The 22,820-nt window shown below is 36.9% G+C and overlaps 1 protein-coding gene across 1 annotated transcript in view; it reads left to right on the top strand.

The window, feature by feature from the left end:
• CTDP1 (CTD phosphatase subunit 1) overlaps positions 1 to 22,820 on the top strand; it is a 114,223-nt gene that overhangs the window by 19,501 nt on the left and 71,902 nt on the right. The window contains exons 3-8 of the mRNA XM_068396911.1: positions 647 to 740; positions 2,042 to 2,170; positions 3,534 to 3,684; positions 9,869 to 9,959; positions 11,080 to 11,246; positions 12,887 to 13,972. Of these exons, the coding sequence (XP_068253012.1) occupies positions 647 to 740; positions 2,042 to 2,170; positions 3,534 to 3,684; positions 9,869 to 9,959; positions 11,080 to 11,246; positions 12,887 to 13,972 (1,718 nt within the window). The remainder of the gene's footprint in view (positions 1 to 646; positions 741 to 2,041; positions 2,171 to 3,533; positions 3,685 to 9,868; positions 9,960 to 11,079; positions 11,247 to 12,886; positions 13,973 to 22,820) is intronic.

Genomic DNA, 22,820 nt, shown 5'->3' with positions numbered 1-22,820 from the left:
ACATGCATGTAGTACCTCATTCTGTTAGTGCCAAAAGGAAGAGCGTGTATGGGGATTTTTTTGGGTGCTTTTCTTGAAGCAGCGGTCACATGTAAGTCATTCTGCTATGTGTAAAGTGTAACTTCACCTATCTTTTGCTTAAATTTATTTCCTAGTCTGACTTGGAGAAAAGTAGGTAATTGTATGCTGAGTGATTGCAAACAAAGGAAAGGAATAGTTTTAAATTTGAATGGTTTGGTAGTTATGCTTGTTTTATAACTTTCTAATGCCAGTCAATACATAGATGTCTGTTTCATCTTAGTGTCATTTTTCATGAAATAATTATATGTAAGCATAACTCGTTACAGTGACTTTTTGCCAGTCAATACATAGATGTCTGTTTCATCTTAGTGTCATTTTTCATGAAATAATTATATGTAAGCATAACTCGTTACAGTGACTTTTTGCAAGGTTTATATGGTGAGCTGCTTCGAGCTCTTTATCCATTTTGTTCAGTAACTTGCATAAAAAAAGAATGTATTAGTCAAAATAGCTCTTTTTAATCATAGTTTTTTGGTGGTGACTAGTTTGATACTACAGATTTCAGTGTGCTCAACTTTTCACTAAACTATTTCTCTCTCAATGCTGCTTTTCCCTGCATGATTAGGATACGAAGCAAGAATGGAAAGCAAAATGTGCCATTATCCACAGCAACCGTGTCTATGGTTCACAGTGTCCCAGAACTGAAAGTTAGCTCTGAGGTAAGTACCATCATGCTTTATTCGTACCTTTCACTGTAGCTCCACAGTTGAGAAGCTTAATTATAGGAGTTTCTTCAATGTTGTATATACTTCACATAGAAAGTTTGGCTTCCCTTTGAAGAGGATTTTGGTGTTGAGCATCAGTAGCCCAGGGTTTTTGTGTGTTTACCCTAATACAGATTGATTGTTATCAGGTTTTATAGTGGCTTTTTTAGAGCTGTGCACTGAAAAGATGGCACTTCTGTGACAGCAGTGTGAAAACTTGTTACTTTAATGTTTTTGTCTCTAAGAATGAGCAGTTTGTGGAAAGTTCAGTTTCCACTAGCTGAAATGTGTTCAAAGCTTGCAGAGTTTTTGAAGCCTGGCTTCACCCTTCACCTTGAAATTGGTCCCACTGGATATAGTAAAGCTAGGTGTTTTTTGCAACTTACCTATATGTTAAATTTATTTCCTTCTTTTTCAAATATTCCATTCAGCTGAGTTATCAAAATATGCTTGTTCATCCCTCAGTTTCTTTGGAAGAAAAAGCATGTTTATTTTTAAGAAAACATTCTATTTATCTTCCTTACCAATTTGCAGTTTGCACCGGACTCTTGCTTCTTCATAATGCTACCCTTAACTTTGCTTTTAAGTTTAGCAGTCTGGTGGATAACACTGCAGCTTGCTATCAGAAGTGGTTAAAGTGAACACAGAGCTTGATATGGTACTTTGAATGTTTGTAAATATGTTCAAGAGGAGTAAACTTCAACTCCAGTTTATGGGAGTATAAGGTCTTTGATATCAGTGCCCACATAGAACCACATGATCTATTTATGTCTGAAGGCATATAGTCTTTAAGCTGAGGTTGACAGTTACCATCACTTCTGTCATTACCAGCTTCAGTTTAATCCTCAGCCGAGTGTTGTCAGGCATGTTGTACCTAATTGACCAAAAATTGCTGGATATAGCAACCAGTTTTCTAGTGAACTTCTTTGTGTACCCCAAAGCTACTGCTATTTCCTCTCAAGACTCTTGGCCTTAAATTAACTGGGTAGTTACTTACTAAAGTTGTAAGTTGTTGTGTTGGGTTTATCAATTTGAAGAGTTACTAGTGTCACAAAGATCTGAGAGTAGACTTTGGGAGGGTTTTTTTTTCCTGCAGAAAAATCGCTGACAAAGCTGCCATCACTACAGTTATGTTGAAGCATCTTTTCTTAAGCAATTAGTTCGTAGCAGAACGTCCCAAGTTTACAATACACAAAAGGCAATAAACCTAATTTATTTCTTCTAAGCTAAGCTTAGTTGTGAATGTTTTGTTACAGCAAGCTGAGCAGCTAGGAAGAGAAGATCAACAGCGACTACATCGAAATCGAAAACTGGTGCTCATGGTAGATTTGGACCAGACATTGATCCATACTACAGAACAGCACTGCCAACAAATGTCTAATAAGGTAAGTATTTGGTGTTAACTTTCAAGCCAAAGTAACAACAGGAATGTGTCTAACAATATTTAAATCATGGTTCTTTAAGAAAACATTCTGTGGTTAGATAAAATTGTAGTTGAAGAATAGCAGAAAATGAGAAATGTCTTCTGAAATGTGTTCCTTTTTTTTTCCTCTGCATTTAAATTGACGGGTTTCTTTCTTCCATTTATGCTTCCCTTCACTTTTCCATCCCAGTCACTTTTAAGTGAGATGTTTCAGGTAGCTATTTTTAATCTCTGCTTTCCTTCCTCTACCATTCATAAGCTGAGTACTCAGTAATGAGACTATTTTTTCCTCCAGCTCTGAGGTGAATACAATGAATTACTGTTTGAAGTCCCTTTTTGGGTAATCCTGTGTGTTACTGTATCTGTCATTCCATTAATGTGCATACTGATTTTTTTTTTCTTCAGTTCCATTGTTTTGGGGGGGAGTTCAAGTATTGCTGTTTAATTTCTTCATGAAACACTTGCCATTGAACTGATAGGGACTTTTGGCTTGTAATATTTCCAATCTGGAAACTTTAAAACACGAAGCACGTTGGAGTTTCTACAGTGTCTTGCACAGGAAGATGCAAATTCAAACTCCAGTGTCATGCAAACTGCGGTTACTTAGTTCCTCTTTCTTTCCTCTTGCCATGCTCTTGTGTCCAGGAGGTTAAGCATGTGTTCACACCTGCTAGCAAAAAACAAGCTGTAAATGTACTTTGCCATTAAGAGGAAAGGGAACAGTAAATGTTCAGCTTACAGATTAAAAAACCTCGTGCATTTGAAAGACTGTGTCTTCATCTTTTTGCTTCAAACCATGCATTTATAACTTTTTTTTAAAAGATTTTGAGATTTTTTTTTTTTTAACTGGGATCTTTATCTGCAAACTTCCTTCCTGGTTTGCTCTCTGATGGTATGTTTTCATAGGCGTAATATTTTTTCATCCAACAGAGTCTTTCGCTGAGCTTGATATGTATTGAAACTAATCTGAGTGAAGCTCACTGAGTGGTAATGATTGGGGTGAGATCCTGAACTTTATGAGAAATTTCTCAAGTTGCTTTTTTCAGATTGGTTTGCCGTGAGTCAAGATTTGAATGAAAGTTACCTTGATCATAAGCTTTTCAACAGTGCCGCTTCCTGCATTTGAAAAACTTACTGTTGGACTGCCTGGCACAGAGCAAAAATGTGCTTTGGATTTTATTCATCCACAAAATCTTTCTGGCCAAAACTTGCTTTAGCCTAGTCAGACTGAATAAAAGTAGTAGAAGTGATGGAAGAGGGTGCTTCTGGAATGCTGGTATTTTTGTTTGGTATTTTGATAATATGAAACATGCTTTTTCTTCTAGGGAATATTTCATTTCCAGTTAGGTCGAGGTGAGCCTATGTTGCATACTCGTTTGCGTCCTCATTGTAAGGAATTCCTGGAAAAGATTGCCAAGCTGTATGAATTACATGTTTTTACTTTTGGCAGCAGACTGTATGCACATACAATTGCAGGTGAGTAATATGTTACATCTCACAATGTTTATGTAATCAGCCTTCATACTCACATAACTAGTTTTCTGTCTGTGCTTGTTTTCAAGAATTTGTCTTTATTTTGTGCAAAAACACTTACTAAATAGTCCTGTAAGCAGAATTCTTGGCTCATTTATAAGGCAATGCCTCTATGGCCTGTAATTTTAGAAATAATTCTTTTTTCCCATCAGACATGCTTTTTTTTTTTTGCTTCCCTGATGGTTAGAGAATCAGATTCTCTGTGGCATGAGAACTAGTGCCTTCCTATTGAATTAAGTAAGAAATGATGCTGATGGGCTCTAAAAATGATCTGCAACATCACTATTAGAAATCTAAAGCAACAGTTCCATAAAAATCAGCAACATGAACTTATCTCTTCCTGTGGGGGACACCGCCACCCCACTGTTTCTTTTCGCCAGAGGAAGTTTGGCTGCTATAAATCAATGTAGACCAGTCTTTTGTTCCCTGGAACTGAGATGTGCTTATTTGAGGAAAAGCACAGATCTAGCAGTATTTTCACATGGAAAAATTTTCTCCTAGTAACTGAAAACTTGCATTTAAATTATAGCAATAGTAGTCTATGGTGTAGGTCACTGGCTGAAATGTTTTCTTTTTTTCCAACAAGAATAAAAGAAACCTACCCTGTTATGCAAGCATATGGGTCAAATTCATGTTAGGAGTGCAACCATGTGTTAAAGCTATAAAATTGGCTTTCAGCCTGTCTTGAGTCTTCCTTGACAGAAGAGCATTTTCACCTCTGACTTTGTCTGTCAGACTAAGACAATATAATTAACAATGTTGTAGGTTATGACTCTTCATGTCAAACTGTCCTTGCTGCTGTTACATGTCTCCTAGCTTTTTTTTTGTTGTTGTCTTTCACATCTGCTTTTTTTGTGTCCTGTTGCCACAAATGCCTCAAGCAACGCTATCCCAATGATCCCACTTCTTGGCAAGAAAGGAAGATTCCAAAATAGTCTAGAACAGTTTAGAAAAGAATTGTCTAATTAAAGAACTCTTTATGAATGTTAAATAAGACACAGAAGATGCTTTTAATGACAAATACAAGAGACTTCTGTACTCAGAAAGCGATATCTATTTGTGGTCTCCAACTAATTCTCCTTGAAAGAAAGTTCAGGAGAGACATGTCCTGTCCTGCCCATCCAAGTGAACATTTCTACATTACTCAGTATTTATTGGCTGAGTTGTTTGAAGAATCTTCCTAAAGCTTTGCCAGTCTCACTGTTGGATTATACATTGTGTACTTCTAATGCATTAGCACTTTTGTACCGTGCTGTCCTTCTTAGAGTGTGGTTATTTCTTGTGTAGCAAAAGGGGAATGGTTTTCTTATACACTAGGTCTAAATACCTGGTAGTAAGAAAGTGGGTGGGCAATCTTCCTCACTTGGATCTATGTGCCAAAATCTGCATGTGGCCTAAGGTCAGAAGATGTGTAGCTTCAGAGCCAGGGAGAAGAAAGACTTGCAGAGGTAGTTAACTAATGATGTGTAAGTCCTTTCCCAATGATTGATCTCCCCTCAATGTGTGATTTGGTCCTGTGTTTTGCTCATTTTAATCTCTGAGATAAAATTTGGACTACCCTGCAGTCCCCATGCTGGCACAGACTGATACTTATAATGTGACAAGCCTCTTTGTGGGCATCATACTTGAGCTGCTCCATCTGTTCTGTAGAGGAAATAGCCACCAAATGAGCAAATTAGGATGTTGCTGCTTCCTGACATCTCCAGACTTTTGGATTTTTGCCTGAAGCTGTCTAACCTCATCAAAAGCATTCAAGCTACTAGTGGATTACTTGTACAGTGATGATAGTTTCAGCTGAAATCTGTTGGTATGGAGAAACAGTTGATACAGCCTTTGATCCACATACTCACCTGTGCAACCAAGATGCAGTTAACAGAGAAATATATAGCTAATACATATAGAGAACACTTGATGGCAGTATTGGTTAAATGATTTCTCACAGAAAGCTGTCAATTTGATACTTTACCATTATCCCTATGTTACATAAAACAAGGACTTGTAATAAAATGCCGGGAATCTTTTTCATAAGAGAAAGGTTGAGGTTGTTTTCTTAGGTCCTCCATATACATCATATATTTCTTTGTGAAATCTGAACTCTGAGCTGCTTCTTCCATGTCCTGGAAGGCTTTTTCCTCATTTTACAAACAGATGACACCTTGTTGGTACTTTTCTCTCAGCCCAACTGACTTCTGTCGGCTGTTAAGTGTGATTAGCTGATATTTGTAAACACCATTTATGTCTGCTGAAGTCATTTATCCTAAACGCTTTCTTAGTTTGACACGTTTACAAAGTGATGTATTGTAGTACATTTATGAAGAAGAGTTTGGGATTTTATAATCTAGACCTTCCTGTAGTATTTCTCTTCTATATAATTATTTTGACCAATTGTTACTTAATTTTTTTTCTTACTCTGCATAAGACTACTGAATAATACTGAAGTCAGCTTACAGCTGGTTGTAAAAGTCAATGCCACTGTGAATTTTGAGTTCAGAGGCCACTAGGCAACAATAATGTAATGTGAAATCACTCTTAAGATTTATAGTGGGATTTAGAAAGTAGGACTAAGTTGAGGGCATTCATATGTATGGGTTGTTACAGCAAGATTATTACAGTATGTATTTCAATAAATAATTGACAGAATATGTGCGTATATGTAATCACCAGTGTCTGAAGGTCTCCAATGATATGGAAAGATTGGGTCAACAGCTCTTTCCAGATTCTAAAGTAGGACCTGAAGTAGAACTGGAGTGACCTGATTCTTCAGAAATTCAATTTTAGATTTATTTTTAAAAGGACTTCTTCAAATTCATGTTGGATCCTACTGTTATATCACTTCTACTAGGAATTGCTATTTAACGCAATCTGCCTCTAAGATTTGAGACTTCCCTAAAATAAGTCAGTTACTTTTGAACATTGCGTCTTGTGATTTTTTTTTTTAACTTTACAAGTCTTGTTTACAAGTTTGCTTTACTAAGAGAGTCTACATAAGATCAGGTAACACAGCTTGATAAGACTGTATGTGCAAAGAGCCAGTCTGCGATAGTGGAAAACAAACAACTAGGGGGGAATAGTCTCTGCTAGGTAAGTCTACTGAATAGTCCCTCGTAGTATGGCAGTCAAAGGGTAATGATAGGGTCTTCAGTTTGTTCAAGAAACTACTTAGAGGCATACTTAGCACTTGTCTAATTTATGAGAATAAGTGGAAGCTCCGTTTTGATTTGAAACAACAAGTCTTTGTCTTCAATCGTTTTGGCTTCTACAAAAGGCTTGTTTTTTTTAACATGCTTGCAAAATGAGAAATTCATCAACGTTTATCCTTCTGCTGGAATGATTTGTGCAAACTGATATTTCTCCAATAAAAAATATTCTGTTAAAAAAAAATTCATTATCAACACTAAGGCAGCTAACTGATCATAAAAATTATTCAGGGTATGGTGGTGTGAAATGGATAGGAATAAATAAATAAATGAAACAAAGTGAAGAGTACATCTCAAACACTTTTGCTGTTTCTGTATACTCGATGAGTTTATACATAGACCTTTTCATTACTCCAAAGTCATAGAAACTTGCAACAAAATGCCCCCACAGAAAAGTGACATCATCTTAACGGATGGTTTTTTGGTGGTCTGTATTGACTTTTCTTAAAGAAAAAAACACCAATACTTTGGTAGGTATCATCCATTTGAAACCTGTAGCTTCATTATTGTAGGTTACTATCCGAACAGTGTACTATCATCAAATTCTAAATCTTTCAATATGTAGGTTGCAAGAATATTTTTATTTTGAAGGTGGTAGTTTTTCCTAATGAGGGTTTCCCAGTTCTTTTTGTTACTGAAAGCAGTATAGTAATGATTTTATTTTTTTTAATAAAGAAGATAAATCTTAGCCTTTACTTGGTTTTATCTTGGAGAGCATATCTGCATCTACTTATTTTTAATGTGAAGTTTTTATTTGTTCAGATTTATGTTCTATTTCCAATCATAAACCAATTAGAAGTAATGTTTTAACTAACAGTATGTGATCTAGCCACTAGGCGCCTTGTTTGCTCTTGCACTGAGTAGAATGGCTAAATAGGTTAGTGAATAACCAATATAGCCTCTTCAAAGGTTTAAAGACAATGTTGCATACTATTGAAGAGAACAAATGATGTGTGACAAATTAAATGTTATCTACCATTTCCCTGAAATGCGAAAACACCAGGATTATGTCTGTTATACTGATTCAATTGGCTAGGCAACATCCAAAAGAAACCAAACATTTTAAGACATGTAAAGGACTTCTTTAAAAACAACAGTGCTGTTTTCCATGTATCTGTTCAAGCAGTTTAACTTTGAAAGACACAACTCTCTTAATATGGGCATTTATCTTTGCAGGTGCACCTCTGGTGAGCTGTATTTTCAGTGTATTTTTAGTGAATTATCAAGGGGACAAAAGTATTAAAATTAATAAGTCTTTACCAAAGCATTATTGAAAAGCTCCAGAACACTACCTCATCTCTAATCCCTGGCAGTCAGGGTTTCTGTGTTTGGGCTTAGTTCAGCTTCCCTTTTCTTACAGTTTTAGCTAGACAACACTGCAACTGAGTGCTTCATTGTGGTTTTGCCATTTAATCAGTGCGCTCCAGTTTAGTGTAGAGAGTCCCTCTGTATTCAGATCATCAGCAGAAGAGAATTTGGTTGGGGAGAACAGCAACTTGTGTGACAGCTTCTGTAGTTTGTCAAAATATCTGTGTGTACGGCAATAAATCTTTGTAGCTAATTCTCTCAATTCATTATGCCTAGGTACTGCAGGGGTCTCACTACAGGGGATGATTCTACGAGTTTGCAGCAATTCTTAAGCATAGTCGGGTGAGTTAAGGTTGAACCTCTGTCCTTAACTCGGAATTTTCTTGCTTTTATGGGTTTTAAGTTATTCCAATTACATATTAATATTAAATACATACAGGATCAACTTTTTGGAAGTGATGATGGATTTTTTTTTTAGTTGACACCCTCTGTTTTTGAAGACCCAACTTAACATAGTCCTGGGAGCTGGATTTCTAAAAGGAGCTGAACATGAGTTCTGTGCAAAACTCAAAGCTCCTTGAAAGAAAATTAAAGTTGGTCCTTAGAGTCTGTAGTCTGAACTCTGAACTAAAGTTGGTCCTTAGAGTCTAGAGCCTGAACTCTGGTTCAGGCCGTAAGATGGCCACCATTTAAAACGAAGTAAAACTTCTTTCCAGATGAGTATTGACTGCCGTTTATTATTCGTAAGAATAATGAGAAGTTGATGCTAACTTCAATGCCAATTCAGTAAAATGGAAAATTCAGATTAGCATGTAAAATGCCAGTTTCTTTCTAAGCGATTATGTGGCTGTGATCTGCTCATGAAGATGAACTTCATTACTGGAGGCTAGGTTCAGAAGCATGTGCATGTGTGTCTGTACACCCAAGTCACCATTTTCCTAAATAATGGCATTTTATCCTGCTTTAGATCAGCTAGCAGAGCTTCTCCTGTTATGTTTTGGTTTGTCTTTTTTTTTTTTAAAGAGTGCAGTCAGAAAAGTTACTGCAACTGAGCCTAAATATTTCTAGGAATCCCAGGATATATTAATTATATGGAAATGTATTAAAGTATTCGTTAGAGGTACAACTTAAAACCTACAAATGCAAGAGCTCCGGCTGAAACCGTCCCTTAACTTGCCCGTTGTGCTTAAGTATTGCAGCACATTGCCGACTCTTGTGAGACTTCTCTGCAGTCCCTAGGCATAATGAGCTAAGGAGAGCATTTAGCTTTAAAGAACCACCTGTAGAAAGATAAATGTAAGTTGCAAAAATCATGTGTATCTATCACCTGCTGTATCTCTTTCAGCCTAGTTTATTTGGCTGTCACAAATTTAGTTATTTTAATTTTAATTTTGTTGCTATGTTGAAAGAAAATGCGAAGGGATTTTTAAAATGAATCCCACAGCATTAGTTACAAATACTTGATCCACTGTGCTTACCCTTTCCCCCATATAATATCTCTTACCTTAAAATTGTCTGTTAGTTAAACTGCTGTTGCACAGATTGAAGTAGATGAAGTATATAAAACATAAACAAAGAACAAACATCTTGAACATTAACTTTTTAATTTCTTCTTTCAAAAGGATTTTTGGACCCTGAAAAGAAGCTTTTTTCCCATCGGATATTGTCAAGGGATGAATGTATCGATCCATTTTCTAAAACTGGGAATCTTAGGTATGTGTGTGGGTCTTATGCATTAAACAAAACAGGACAACAAAGAGACAGTAATTTTTATTATATTTAGCATATTTTCCCCCTGTACTTAACATGTTTATAGTCCTTCCTATCTGCCTCTTAAATATCAACACCATCTCAATAAAACTGAGATGTTGGGTATTGCAGCATTTCATCTACTTAATGTGTTCTGTGGTACTAGAACAGTAAGAATGTGAAGCAATGGCATGATGTTTTTACTTATACTTTTTATTCTAGTAATAACCATATTTCCATTTTATGGCTTGTGGTCTTGTATAATGACTTGTATGTTGTGGGTTTTTTTTAATTAAACCAAAATTCTCAGTTTGACATTAACTGGTATTTGAACATCTAGTGTTCTGGCTTTCAAATGTGCTATACATCTAGCAGCTTCTGTCCTGCAGTGTGTCTTGAAATTAGGTCATTTAGAGCCTTGAATTCATATTCTAGTCTAAATTCAGGTTCTGATATTTGTTTCAGAGTATAAAGCCAAGATTTTTTCTAACAGACAGATATGTTCAGTATTTCATAAATCCAGATTAAAAATCATTGCCCCCTCCCCATCTGACCATAGCAAACAAAAAGCTTTTTTCTTCTCTTGCTCTGTTTTCAAATGCATGTTTATATCTCAAGTACTCTACCTCCTCCGGCTAAGTGATATAAATATTAGTACTTTTGCTTTGTCTTGGATTGAATGAGTCCACTCTTTAAATTTGGTGTCTTTTCCTAGTTTTTCTATATATAGATGGTGTGTTGTCCATGGGATAGTTGTCTTTGGACCATTCATTGACATAAACTGTAAAAACTAGACTGAAATGTTGAAATGTTTTGTTCTTGCAAAGGCTTGTTGGTTCCTACTTCTAGCCTTTAGGACAGAGATTTTAAAATAGCCGTTTCCTTTTTTTATTAACTTTAATTAGTTTGAATATTGTATTTTGAACTCTGTAATTTTAATATGGGGGGGGGAGTTTGTAAGTTAATATATAAGCATATCTGGCAGACATGCTCATAATAAACCAAAACGTCAACAGAAACTACTTTCATTGGTAGTATTAATTTCTAAAACTGGATTCATTTTATCAACTGCTTTGTCTCTTAGAGATCTCTTCCCATGTGGGGATTCCATGGTTTGCATCATTGATGATAGAGAGGATGTTTGGAAGTTTGCACCCAATTTGATAACTGTGAAGAAATACGTATACTTTCAGGGGATAGGAGATATTAATGCACCTCCTGGATCAAGAGAAATTCAAATGAAGAAGAAAGGTAATTGTATCATTTTTATGCTGCTTTTACAACTCTTCAGATATGATTGATGTGAGTCATTGTGGTGGTCTTACTAGTATTACTGTTGCGCTCAGATGAGCAATCCTAGACTATTGTAGTTGACAAGAGAGTGCTCCTGCAGCACAAGTGCAAGTAGTTTAGTAAACTGTTCGTTTAGTAAACTGGACTGTTCATGTTGATAACTTTCCTTTTGGTGGGTGACCACAGCAGAAGTGGAGTGCTGGTAATAGCCTTTTGGCTGTTATGGCTGGAGAGCTGATGTGGCAACACATCAAATTGTTCAAGAAAATGTAGAGGAGGACAGTTTCACTCTTCCCACCTTCCATGTAAAACGAGGCAGTTTCTTTTCTGTGGGTGATCAGGGAACCAACTTTTTTTCTCCTTTTCGGTCCCCTTCCCTGTCCCACTTTGGAGCAACAGTTAATAAACTCTGGTATCAACATACTGCTGAAACTGAATGTTTTGATCTCTGCTTACCTCCCTGACTAAATCATGCTAATAAAATTAGCATGGGATTTTTAGCGTCTATTGAATGTGGTGTTCTGGCATTTGACACGAGAACCTTGTGTTCAGTGGGCTCAGCAGTGTAATACAAACAGTGGATTTAGAAGGTGTACATCGCTATGTTAGTATTAATTTGGGGACAAAATGTATTTGAAAGACAGTGGCTAAGAAAGAATTGCAGGTTTTTTTCCAGTTTAACCAAGGGATTTTTTTAATTTTGTATATGTGACATCACAATTTTTCCCGTTGCACTGGAGATGTCCAATGCAGAAACAATAATAATATACTCAAACTGAACCAGGACACTAGGACGTGGGATCTCTACGCTTGACTGGTATTGTTACTTACAGGGCAGGGACATGTACACAAAAGAGAGACAAAGTAGGGTGACTTCATCCAGTGTTCCTGATGAATGTCTGTGCAAATTTCTGAATTGCTACAGTTCCTTTGCCTCTCTCTGCTTCTGCAGACATCTGAAGACACATCCTAAAACTGTTTTTCTGCCTCTGAGTCTATTACCCTTTACTTGCATTCTAGCAGAGTCTCAAATGAACCTCAAACAGCATCTTTGTATTGCCAAAACATGTATATCTTTTCAACTATTAAAATACAGTTATTTTGCTTATGAATAATAGGAAATATATGAAAGCAATGGAAGTTCGTAAAGGAAGTTCTTGTAGTTCTGGTTCTGGATTGGACCTTCTGAAGTGAATTCTGCCCTGAATTTTTTTTTTCCTTCTCTGCAGTAGTTTCATTGCCCTGAGATGTAATTGTAAAACTCATGCTGCAAGATAAATCATTTAATGTTTGCATAGTTCACAAATAATTACATATGACCTGTATGTTTTTTTTTAAAAAGAAAAAGACTGCTTACACAGCTCCTTTGCAAAAGTGAGGTTTGTTAGGTTTGCCAGTTCTTTCTAGTAATTGTTGACACCTAAAATATCTTAACAACTTTGAAAAGCGTAGTTGTCACTTCTTAAACAAACGGAAGTCTAACTGCGTGTGTAAACTGTGTGTTTAAGGAAAAAGAAAACTAAATTTTTATTAAGCTTAAAAAAAAAACCCCTGAGAAAATATGTAAATGTTTTATTTCTTTCTTTCCTGTGTCTTAGCAAACCACTCTACAAAACCAGAGGCACTGGATTCAGCAGTGACATTGGCAAAAGATACTGAAGAAATAAAGAATGTTACATGTGTAGAAGAACAAAGTAATGGTCTCAAGAAAGCTACAAAGGACATTTGCACTGCAAATGGAAGTACTTCTGTAAGCAGTGAGACATCTGACTGGGATATGAACTCTCGTGATAAAGTTAATGCCCAGGACTCCTTAAATGATAGCACTGATCATAAAATGGACAGTGAGGTCACTAATGATTTGACAAATACAAAAGAATCTCAGATTTCTTCAGAAGAAATTGATAGAACAGTGATAGAGAAGCAGCAAACCCAAGACAAGGCAACGAATGACTTGGACTTTGAACTGTCTAGTGACAGTGAAAGTGAAGGTGGATTGGATACCAGAAAGTCATCCACTTCTGTATCAGATAGTGAGAATGAGGAAAAGAGAAGCTGGAAGAAATCCAAACAACCTCCGCAGGATGAAAATTTGCAGAAAGGGAGTTGCACTGATGTAAGTGAGAAAAAGGATGGTCTGGTGAACCATTCTGGGGACACACAATCTCTACCTAGTGAAAATATTCATGACAAAACTGATCTTGAAGCACAAGAAGAAAGTGAACAGGAAAGCCTTTGTGATTTAGGAAATGGGTGTGCGGACAAGAAGGAAGCTGAAACAGAATCTCAGAATAGTGAACAGTCTGGAATTACAATGGGTGAGTCCTTAGACCAGAGTATGGAGGAAGAAGAGGAGGAGGATGATACAGATGATGATGACCATTTAATATACCTCGAAGAGATCCTTGTGCGGGTTCACACTGATTATTACACGAAGTATGATAAATACCTGAAAAAAGAGATTGAGGAAATTCCAGACATCAGAAAAATAGTACCAGAACTAAAAAGTAAAGTGTTGGCAGATGTAACCATAATATTTAGCGGTCTTTACCCAACAAACTTCCCCATTGAGAAAACACGGGAACACTACCATGCCACAGCACTTGGAGCTAAAATTGTGAAGAATCTAGTACTGAGTGCTGATGATCCTGACAAAGCAACACATCTCATTGCAGCAAGGACAGGTAGGTAAATGAGTTGAGTTTTCCATCAGCTCTTTTCCTGTTACAGTTCATTCATGCTTTGAGCTGTTTTTTGTATAACCTACAGGTTTCAATGTAACTGATATTAGAATTGAAATTAAAGGGAAGATTCTTCCTAAAACAATTTAGAAGCCTTTTTTAAAGGCTTTTTTTGCTTCTTTTTGATCGTATGGCTTTTAATTGTTAAAAGGAGGACCTGCCAAATAACCTCTGATGTAATGTGTCATGTCTCACTTCTTGTTTAAGAGTTGGTGATACTGAGTCTTTGCCTATTAAAGATGTTAAATAGAAACTTTTAACGTTTGTGTCAGAAAAGTTCATAGTGGTCTTGCTATAAAGTTACAGCAATGCTTTCTTTCTCGGTTTCTCCGGTTTCACCTCTCATGGTTCAGTTTCACTTTGTATGGAATTCAAACGAATTATCTTAAGGGACTGGAATCTGATGATTCACTGTCACTGCTCTGTGCATAGCCTATATGTCTTTGTCATGGGAGGCGTAAGAGAGCTTAGCCTAACTTTTGGTATGTATTTCACAAAGCTACCTGGTTTTACATAGCTATAATGGATAGGGATGTACCACTGCTTAGCTGCCACAGAGGAGCTAACAGGCCACCACTAGCTTCTAGTACAAGTTTTTTTGCGTGCACCCTGACGCTTGGTGCCCTCATTGTTGGCCTTTTGAAGTTGCATGGAATCTAAATATCTGATAAATCAAAACCATGAAATCCAAAAGTAAAACTGCATGTTTTAGGTCATCTAAAACTTCTAGGTAGTTTTGGGACATCTTTAGATGTCATCAGCAAAGAAATACACATCTGCTGCCTGTTGGGTTATTTTTTTCTTGACTGCTGTTCATGTAAGCTTTCGGTGCATCAGAAGCATCTTTGTTTCATCAGCTAGTAATATGAAAGAATGGAGTATATTTTCACTGTCTGTAATATAGATGTGTATACTTTTCTCAAAGTCTTTGTGAGTTAAGAAATGGAACAAGATAGTTCCTATACAGCTGACCAGGAATCATTTCTTCCTGTTGAGGAGGCAGTGATTAAAAAAAACCTCCAATATTTATTGACTAAAAGAAGAATGTTGCAGTCCCTTAATTTCTACCCCTTTAAATATGAGTAGCGTTAAAATCTATGGATTAAACCCACCCAGTTTATCAGTATATTGTGATGTGCTAATCAGCTATTTTTTTATTTATTAGCCTAAATAATAATAAGGCTGTATATTTGCTAGGCTAGTGTAAACTTACCTCACTTTCCAGTTATCTCAATGTACAGTTCTAGTGACAAAAGGCACAGGTAGCTTTTATTAAAAAGTTGGTCAGGCCAACTGTGGCAAGAAGGGGCTGCAGTATTGACCTAGTCAGGTAGCATCAGAATAAAAACTATACCAATGGACCTGCAGTGAAGTAGCAAGTTTGTATTAATTGTCCTGATGTAGATATGCATTTAAGTAGTAAAAACAACCGAAAAAATAGAAGAGGCTAGAATTAGTTTTGTTGAGATGAGCTGGGATTCTGATTTATGAAGGTGTGGTAGTTGAAATAGTGAATGGGAAGTGTTAAAATAGGTGGATGCATCGGTTTGGGACTCTGTAGTTTTACTACAGTTGCTGAACAGCTCTTTTAAAACTGCAGGAGTGGTAATACTGTTACCAGCAAAGAATTACACAAGTTTGTAGTACTTCATTGGAGACATAATAGCTGTCAATGTAACTTTCATGTTTTTCCAATTTCAAATCTTAAAATGCTTTGCTTCAAAGTTGCTTTGTCTGACTTGCACTAGATGGCTTCTGAGTGTAGTTGTACGTTGGATGCCACTATTGTGTCGTGTGGTAAAATTGATAGAATAAATGTAAATGAGACCCCTCCAAACGCAGGCATTTCTCTAGAGGAAAAAAATGTTGAATAACATGTGATCATGTTATCATGTGATATCATCATCACAGCATGTATAATGAGAAGCAGTTGAGGCTTTTTTGCCTGTTTTTGGAATGTATAATTTGAGGGGGGTTGTATGTTTATATAGATACATATATACATCCTTGTGTTCTACTCTTATAAGCAAATTATTCACCACCTGCACATTCTTAGTGAATCATCTGTTAATGTAGATCTTAAAAAAATATTTTAACTTTAGGTTTTGATTATATTAAGGTGTCTTTACAGTATTTGAATTGAGTTTATTAACACATTTAAAATTAATTTTCAGTGTACTTTTGAAAAATAAATTTCAGGGTGGTTCATATTTTTCAGACTTTGTCAAGACCTAGACTCTTCTTCATAATAGTCATGTAATGTTGGTGTTGCACTTGGTACTTAAAATATATTCAAATATTGCCCGCTAATTGAAACAAGAAATCACAAGAAGAATACCATTCCTGAATTACTGGGGTGAAAAGCCTTTACTGTCAATATGTAGAAGCTGACCCCTGCTTTTAGTAAGAAAAGAATTGCACTAATTCTAAAAGGTAACTTGCCAGTCTTTTCTGCCTAATGAGCAAGACTGTTGTCATCTTTCATCATCACTTAGTAATTATTTCTGTAACGATGGCAGTGAAATAGGGCATTTAGAGTCAAAAACCTGTATTCTCCAATAACCTTTTTTTGTGAGCTTCTCATGGATTGTTTGTGGGTTTGGTTTTGTGATGGGTTTTTGTTTTTTCAACTGAGGACTGTATTTTCTCACCTCTGGTTAGATGGGAGTAGTTAGGCTGCATCATCCTAATTTCATGAGGAAAACTCTGAAGTTTAATCAGAGATTTTAAGGATGTAAATTGTGTCCTGTCACAGCTGGATTTATGATAATTCAGCTGTCAACGTGATTTTCATGCTGATTCTCGTGTGGTTAGACAGCAAATTCTCCAAGTCTCTATTACTGCTGGTAAGCCATACAAATATTGATCTCTGGCTCCCATGGCAAGTATCTGAAGCACTGCTTGATGTCTAATTGCTGGTGAAAGGGAGAAACAAAAGCGTGCCCCTTCTTGAGTTTTATTCAGAAGTCAATGGCTGGAGACTAGACAATGTTGCTCTGCTTCTTTTTTCCTTTTTCTCTCTTTTTTTTTTTTTTTTTTTTAATGTGGTTGTGAAAAGGTGATTTTAAAATGTAGCTGTCAGTTCAGTATTTCTGGATGACCCCACTAACAACGGCAGACTTAGGACTCAGACAAGGAAGTTAACTTACATGTTTACTTTGCATTAGCTGAGCTGTAGTAAATGGCATATGCTTCATCTGCAGCAGCGGTGGGGGTAAATACTGTTAGCTTTTGAGTTTTGAAGGCAGAGGAAGCATTTGTCAGAGGAAATAAAAAGGGGAAAAGTCAGTGTGAAACAGACTACCCCCTAGGTCTTGGAGGGGTGGGTTTTCCCCCTGCAAAGTGACCACATCATAGCTTGGTGTATGGAGTGAACAGCTAGTGAATACCATTTTAGATTGTATTTCACAGAATCACAGAATGTTCGGGATTGGAAGGGACCTCGAAAGATCATCTAGTCCAATCCCCCTGCTGGAGCAGGATTACCTAGATCATGTCACACAGGAACGCGTCCAGGTGGGTTTTGAATGTCTCCAGAGAAGGAGACTCCACAACCTCTCTGGGCAGCCTGTGCCAGTGTTCGGTCACCCTCACTGTAAAGAAGTTTTTCCTCATATTTATGTGGAACCTCCTGTGTTCCAGCTTGCACCCGTTGCCCCTTGTCCTGTAATGGATGTCACTGAGAAGAGCCTGGCTCCATCCTCATGACACTTGCCCTTTACATATTTATAAACATTAATGAGGTCCCCCCTCAGTCTCCTCTTTTCCAAGCTAAAGAGACCCAGCTCCCTCAGCCTCTCCTCATAAGGGAGATATTTACAGCACTCTTGCCAGCCTGTTGCAGTAAATAATACATTTCTTTTATTCTTTATATATACTTGTCTCTTTCTCTGTGGATGGGCAGCTTGTTTCTCTGCAGACACAGATACTCTGAATTCTAAAAATAAATCCTTGTTCTTGGCGAAAGTTAGGGTTTTTTCATTATATAGGGAGGAAAATACAAGGATCTTTGTGTCATCTAGTCAGTTTTCATAAATCTGAATGACTGAGAAAAGGCTACCCTGTAGTCCTTTCCACTTACCTATGGGCGACATAAATCTTACTTCTGTTTTTGAAACATCTGCTGTTTGCTTTAAGCAACAGTAAACTGCACTGGATGATGAGTTGTTATAGCAGTGCACACACTTGGCTAAGCAGTTACCACCCTATTTCATACACCTTGTTATATTCCTTCCTGAACAAACAAAAGATGCTGTAGTTGATTTTTGTATTGAGTTTTTGCTGCTGGACAAGATAAAGCTGTTCAGGTCACTTAAAAATTATTCTAGTGGAGTAGGAATGGAAACATGTCAGTTTAGGTCCTGAATTCTTTTCTTTTTCAAAATATATTTAATTCTATGTCGTTTCCTATACTTTGAAAGCTATATGGGAATAATTTCCTTATTAGCTTATGTCAAGTTTTGCTTAATATCATTAAATATCAGGTTGCTTAAAATACCAATTGTATTATGAGCTAGGGCTCCTTTTATTCATCCTAATCTACCTACTTAAAAAATGCTTACTTCTGGGTCTGGCTCTGAGGTGCTGAGAGAGAGGAGAAAGCTGCAAGCTGATAAAGTCTCTTTAGCCTGTCCTATGAGGTCTTCACCAGACATAGCTATGATGTGTCCACAGATTTTTTTTAATTTTTTTTTTTCTGAAGAAGATTTTCAAAGGCCATGTCTTTAAAAAAAAAAAAAAATCCAGTTAAGCACTGCTGTAAACTCAGGCACTGACCAGGTAAGCCTGTTGCTTTTGCTGGTAAAGCACAGTGCAGTGTTAAAGCTGGATTCTAGAAGCAGCCTCCCAACAGCACATCTGTCACTATTTCATGATCACTTAATTCTTGTAGGACAAAACCCCTGAGGTCTGTATGACTTGCCTTTGGTTAATGTTGTTGGAGAAGAGCTTCAGGAGTTGATCAGAAATTAAGATTTATCTATAAAAACGGTCTGAAGAGAAATAAACTTCTAGTGATCAGATTTTTCCAAGCAATGTATGTCAGCCTGGTTACAAACTGCCATAAGAATATGTTGACTTTGGTCTATTGGAATCAGGAGAGTGTTTTGAGAGCAACTCTGGTGGTCACTTCCCATCACGTACTTTAGTTGTTGCATTATTGATTTTGGTCACTCTTTTAGTAACAAATTCTTAAGAATAATAGGAGAATTTTCTGTGTTTTCAACCTTTGTTTGCAAGTTCAGAAGTAGAATTGATGAGTCCCTTCCCCAGATTTGAAAATAACCTTTTCCCAATATTATGTGCTTCAGGCTGTGTCCATTAGAGGGTAGATGTGATGAATTTGGACCATAGCTGCTTCATGTGGAAAGGCTTTTGTGCCTTTTTAATGTTTTTGAACAATTTTAGACTAGAATTTGAAGTAGGGAAAGGTGATTAGAGAGAAATAATGCAAAAAAGTAGTCCAGAAAAAACTTTTTTTCTCTAAGTGATTTTTAGCCCAGCTGGATGATTTAGATGTTCCTACAGCATCGGAAGTACTATTGTTTGGATGGATTGAAAGCCTTTCTGCTGTTTCTTCTTAATGAGCATACTTCCAAAAGGAGAAGTTACACTGGGGAAAGGAAGAGGCAAGGATATTAAGTACTGCAGTGCTATTTCTCCTACCCAGTTAAATTTGGTGTTCTGCCAAATCCTGCTCTAAGAACATCAAACGTGTGAAATCTTGATTTGTGAAGACCTCAGGTAGAAAGAGAAGGCAGCCCCTGAGATGACACAGTTGTATTACCTCATGTGATTTTCAGCATGTTGGAGCATGCAGTGGGCAGCTGCGCTTTAGAAACAGGGAGGAAGCAGAAAGCCTTGGTGTTGCAGAGGTGAGAAAGGTAAGACTTTGACCCTCAGGAGGTGGATTTGGTTGCACACTGGTCTTCACGTCGCCAACTTTAATTTTGTGTTAATGGCTTGTACCTTTCGGAGGTATTGTTTCAGAACCGTAAGAGTTTCATACAAAATAGTGCCATTTTGGCTTTCATGTTTAAGGCTTCTGTTGCAGTTCTGTTGACTAGAAGAAGAATTTACTAGCTCCTCAGCGTACATCCGTTATGAAACTATCAGATACGCGTGAACGCAGAATGTGTATGTGTGTGGAACGGGCAGCAAGATGAAGCACCTGACAAATCATGAATGCAGAAACATCAGTTTTAAAAGTAGTTGGAGGAAGCCATCTTCTCACATAACTTTACAGATTTAACATGAGATGAAGGTGCAGTTTTATGGTTTTGTTCAGGTTCTCCGTGCTGAAGTCCAAAAGGAGCAGCAATATCTTTAGTTGGGTGAATGGACGTACTATGGTATCAGATAAGCTTTTCTTCAGGGTATTATAAGCACAGTCTGTCTATCCAACAGCACCAGCAACTCTGGTTAACTGTTCTGTATGCTTAGTAGTGAAATCGCATGCTATTGTATGTTGTAGTCAATCAGCTCCAGAGTTATGTGCAGGACAGTATTGCTAGTCATGTCTGATATTTGATTCAGTACCTAATACCAGGTGCAAGTACCTAAACTTCCACTGGACTTCTTGCTCTTGTTTTTTTCCCTGAAACTCCTGTGCTTATGAACCTGATTTCAGCATCCTCTTTACAACAGCTGTCTTCTTACCTCTTTGTTCTGTTATGTTCTTGTTGCTTTTCTCCTTTATTCTCAAGAGAAAGCGTTTTCCAAGCCAAGTCTTACACTTTTTTAATCCTTTTCCCCCCAGATCTCTTAATCCAATTCTCCTTCAGAACCTCTGCTTTCTTTCATCTGAAACATACCTTGTGTATGAATTAAATACAGCTTTATACGTACCTGTTTCTAACTGCAGGTATTTCTACAATTCCTGCTGAGGCTGTATAAATAACGATGATAATGCCTCCCATGCAGACTCCCTCTGGCACTGTAAACTGGCTCATTTCCAGCGACTGTTGCATGAAAGTGCTCTGGGCCGCTGATTACTTTTGTAACTGAGGATTAATTGGAAAACAGCCTTCTTGTATTAGAGGATGAATGATCTGTGCACCAACCTCCCTTCTTAAGGAGTTGTGCTTTTTAAGCCAGTTAAAACTTCTTGAACAGCAAAGGTGTGCTGGGATTAGTTAACATCATTGGAGTTCTAAAATTGTTTTCATTGCTTGTTTGTTGCACAGTGGTTTTATTTTTATTTCATGGTAAAATTTAAAATATGGCATTTCTAATCACTTGTGGTTTGGAAAGGGCTTTATCTTTACTGATGTTTGTGTTTATCTTGGATTCTTAAATTAATGCTTTTTTTATTGCAAAGATACTAGTGCGGAGAGAAGCTTTATGCTCATTGTACAGCTGAACCATGGAATTGTTTGCATTTGCTGCTGAAAATAGAAGAAATTTATTTGTGCACAGAACGTTTTTTTTTCTTAATCTAAATTCAAGAAAAAAACGTATTTGTATCTAAAGATAGAGGAAAAGGTAGCCCTACTCCTGTATTCTGTTGGGTTTGAGGGACCTAAAGCAGGGGAACAGAAGCTTTCAGCACTTCGGTGAAGGACAACGATCTCCTGCCCTTTCTGTTTATTTAGTCTTTTTAATTTACAGAAGTCTAGAAACTGAACTAACAAGTTAGGTCAGTCCTCAAGTACTCCAGCAGATTCTAGTTCAGGTTGTACACAGGCCTGTAGGTATTTGCTATTAACTGTTTGCCCTTATCTTCAAATGATGTGGAGAAGTATGGATACTTCAAGACTTTCATCCTAATTGAAACAAGTCATGTTCTTAAAGTACAGTTATGCAGATAAAACGCCAGGGAACTAGGTTGAAACCATCAAATTAATTTACTGGTTTTGCTTCCTTGTCAGAATTGTTCTGAAATTTGATTTTTTTTCTGGAGGCTTCATTTCTGAAGGCACATGTGTGAAAATAGACAAGGACTCATAAATTCTACCTTTAAATAAATATTTAAAAAGTTAAAAACTTTACTTGGAATTTTTTTTTTTTTAGTTAATAAGGTAAACAGGACTGGAGTATTGTGTTTTTATATAAGCATCTGCAGGAAGAAACCCCAGGATCTTTGTGCAGAATTGACGGGCTTCAGCAGGATTGGGTAGTGTTTGAAGTGATGTATTCTTCACCTTCAATTCAGAGAGCTCTGCTCTTAACCTAGAGGAGAGGACTAAGTGGTTAGTTGAACTCCTTCCTTTAGTTCTTTATGGTCTCCTTTTATTTAACATTTCGAAACAAAACACGTAGTGCAATATTAAGTGTATTTAAATGTCTTTACCCCAAGACAGAATATATGGCCAAATGACTGGGTTTGATAAGCATTTTAAATAATGTGTAAATAAGATGAAATGCTATAAATTATAGGCATGTAACAAAAGGGAAGAGAGGCTTTCAACTGTGAGACAGGGCATCAGATTGGTGAGAGTTCCTTTATCACGTTCCAGCTACACCAGTGTTTGTGCAGTGTAAAAATACCACGTGTAAGTGTCAAGCATAGATATATCGGGTCATAATCCTTGGGGTTCTCTGTTGTGTATATATTTCATGATATATTGGCAGAATATGTGATTTTGTGTTGCCTCCAAGTGTTCAATCCCTCCACAGATCTCTGATAAATGCTGAAACAAGTACCACAATTGGTAAAATTAATTTTTCCAGTCAAATAGAAGAAAAGAATTCTTGAAACATTTGGGCAGTCAGCTGTTTCTGGGCACAGACTACACTTCAAGTTTAATTTCAACCTTTATTTTAGTCACTTCTTTTTGCTTACTGGTTTTGA

This window comes from Nyctibius grandis, chromosome 3 (genome assembly GCF_013368605.1).
Source record: "Nyctibius grandis isolate bNycGra1 chromosome 3, bNycGra1.pri, whole genome shotgun sequence".
In the NCBI taxonomy this organism is placed as follows: Eukaryota; Metazoa; Chordata; class Aves; order Nyctibiiformes; family Nyctibiidae; genus Nyctibius; species Nyctibius grandis.
This window is presented reverse-complemented; position numbering and strand designations above follow the sequence as displayed.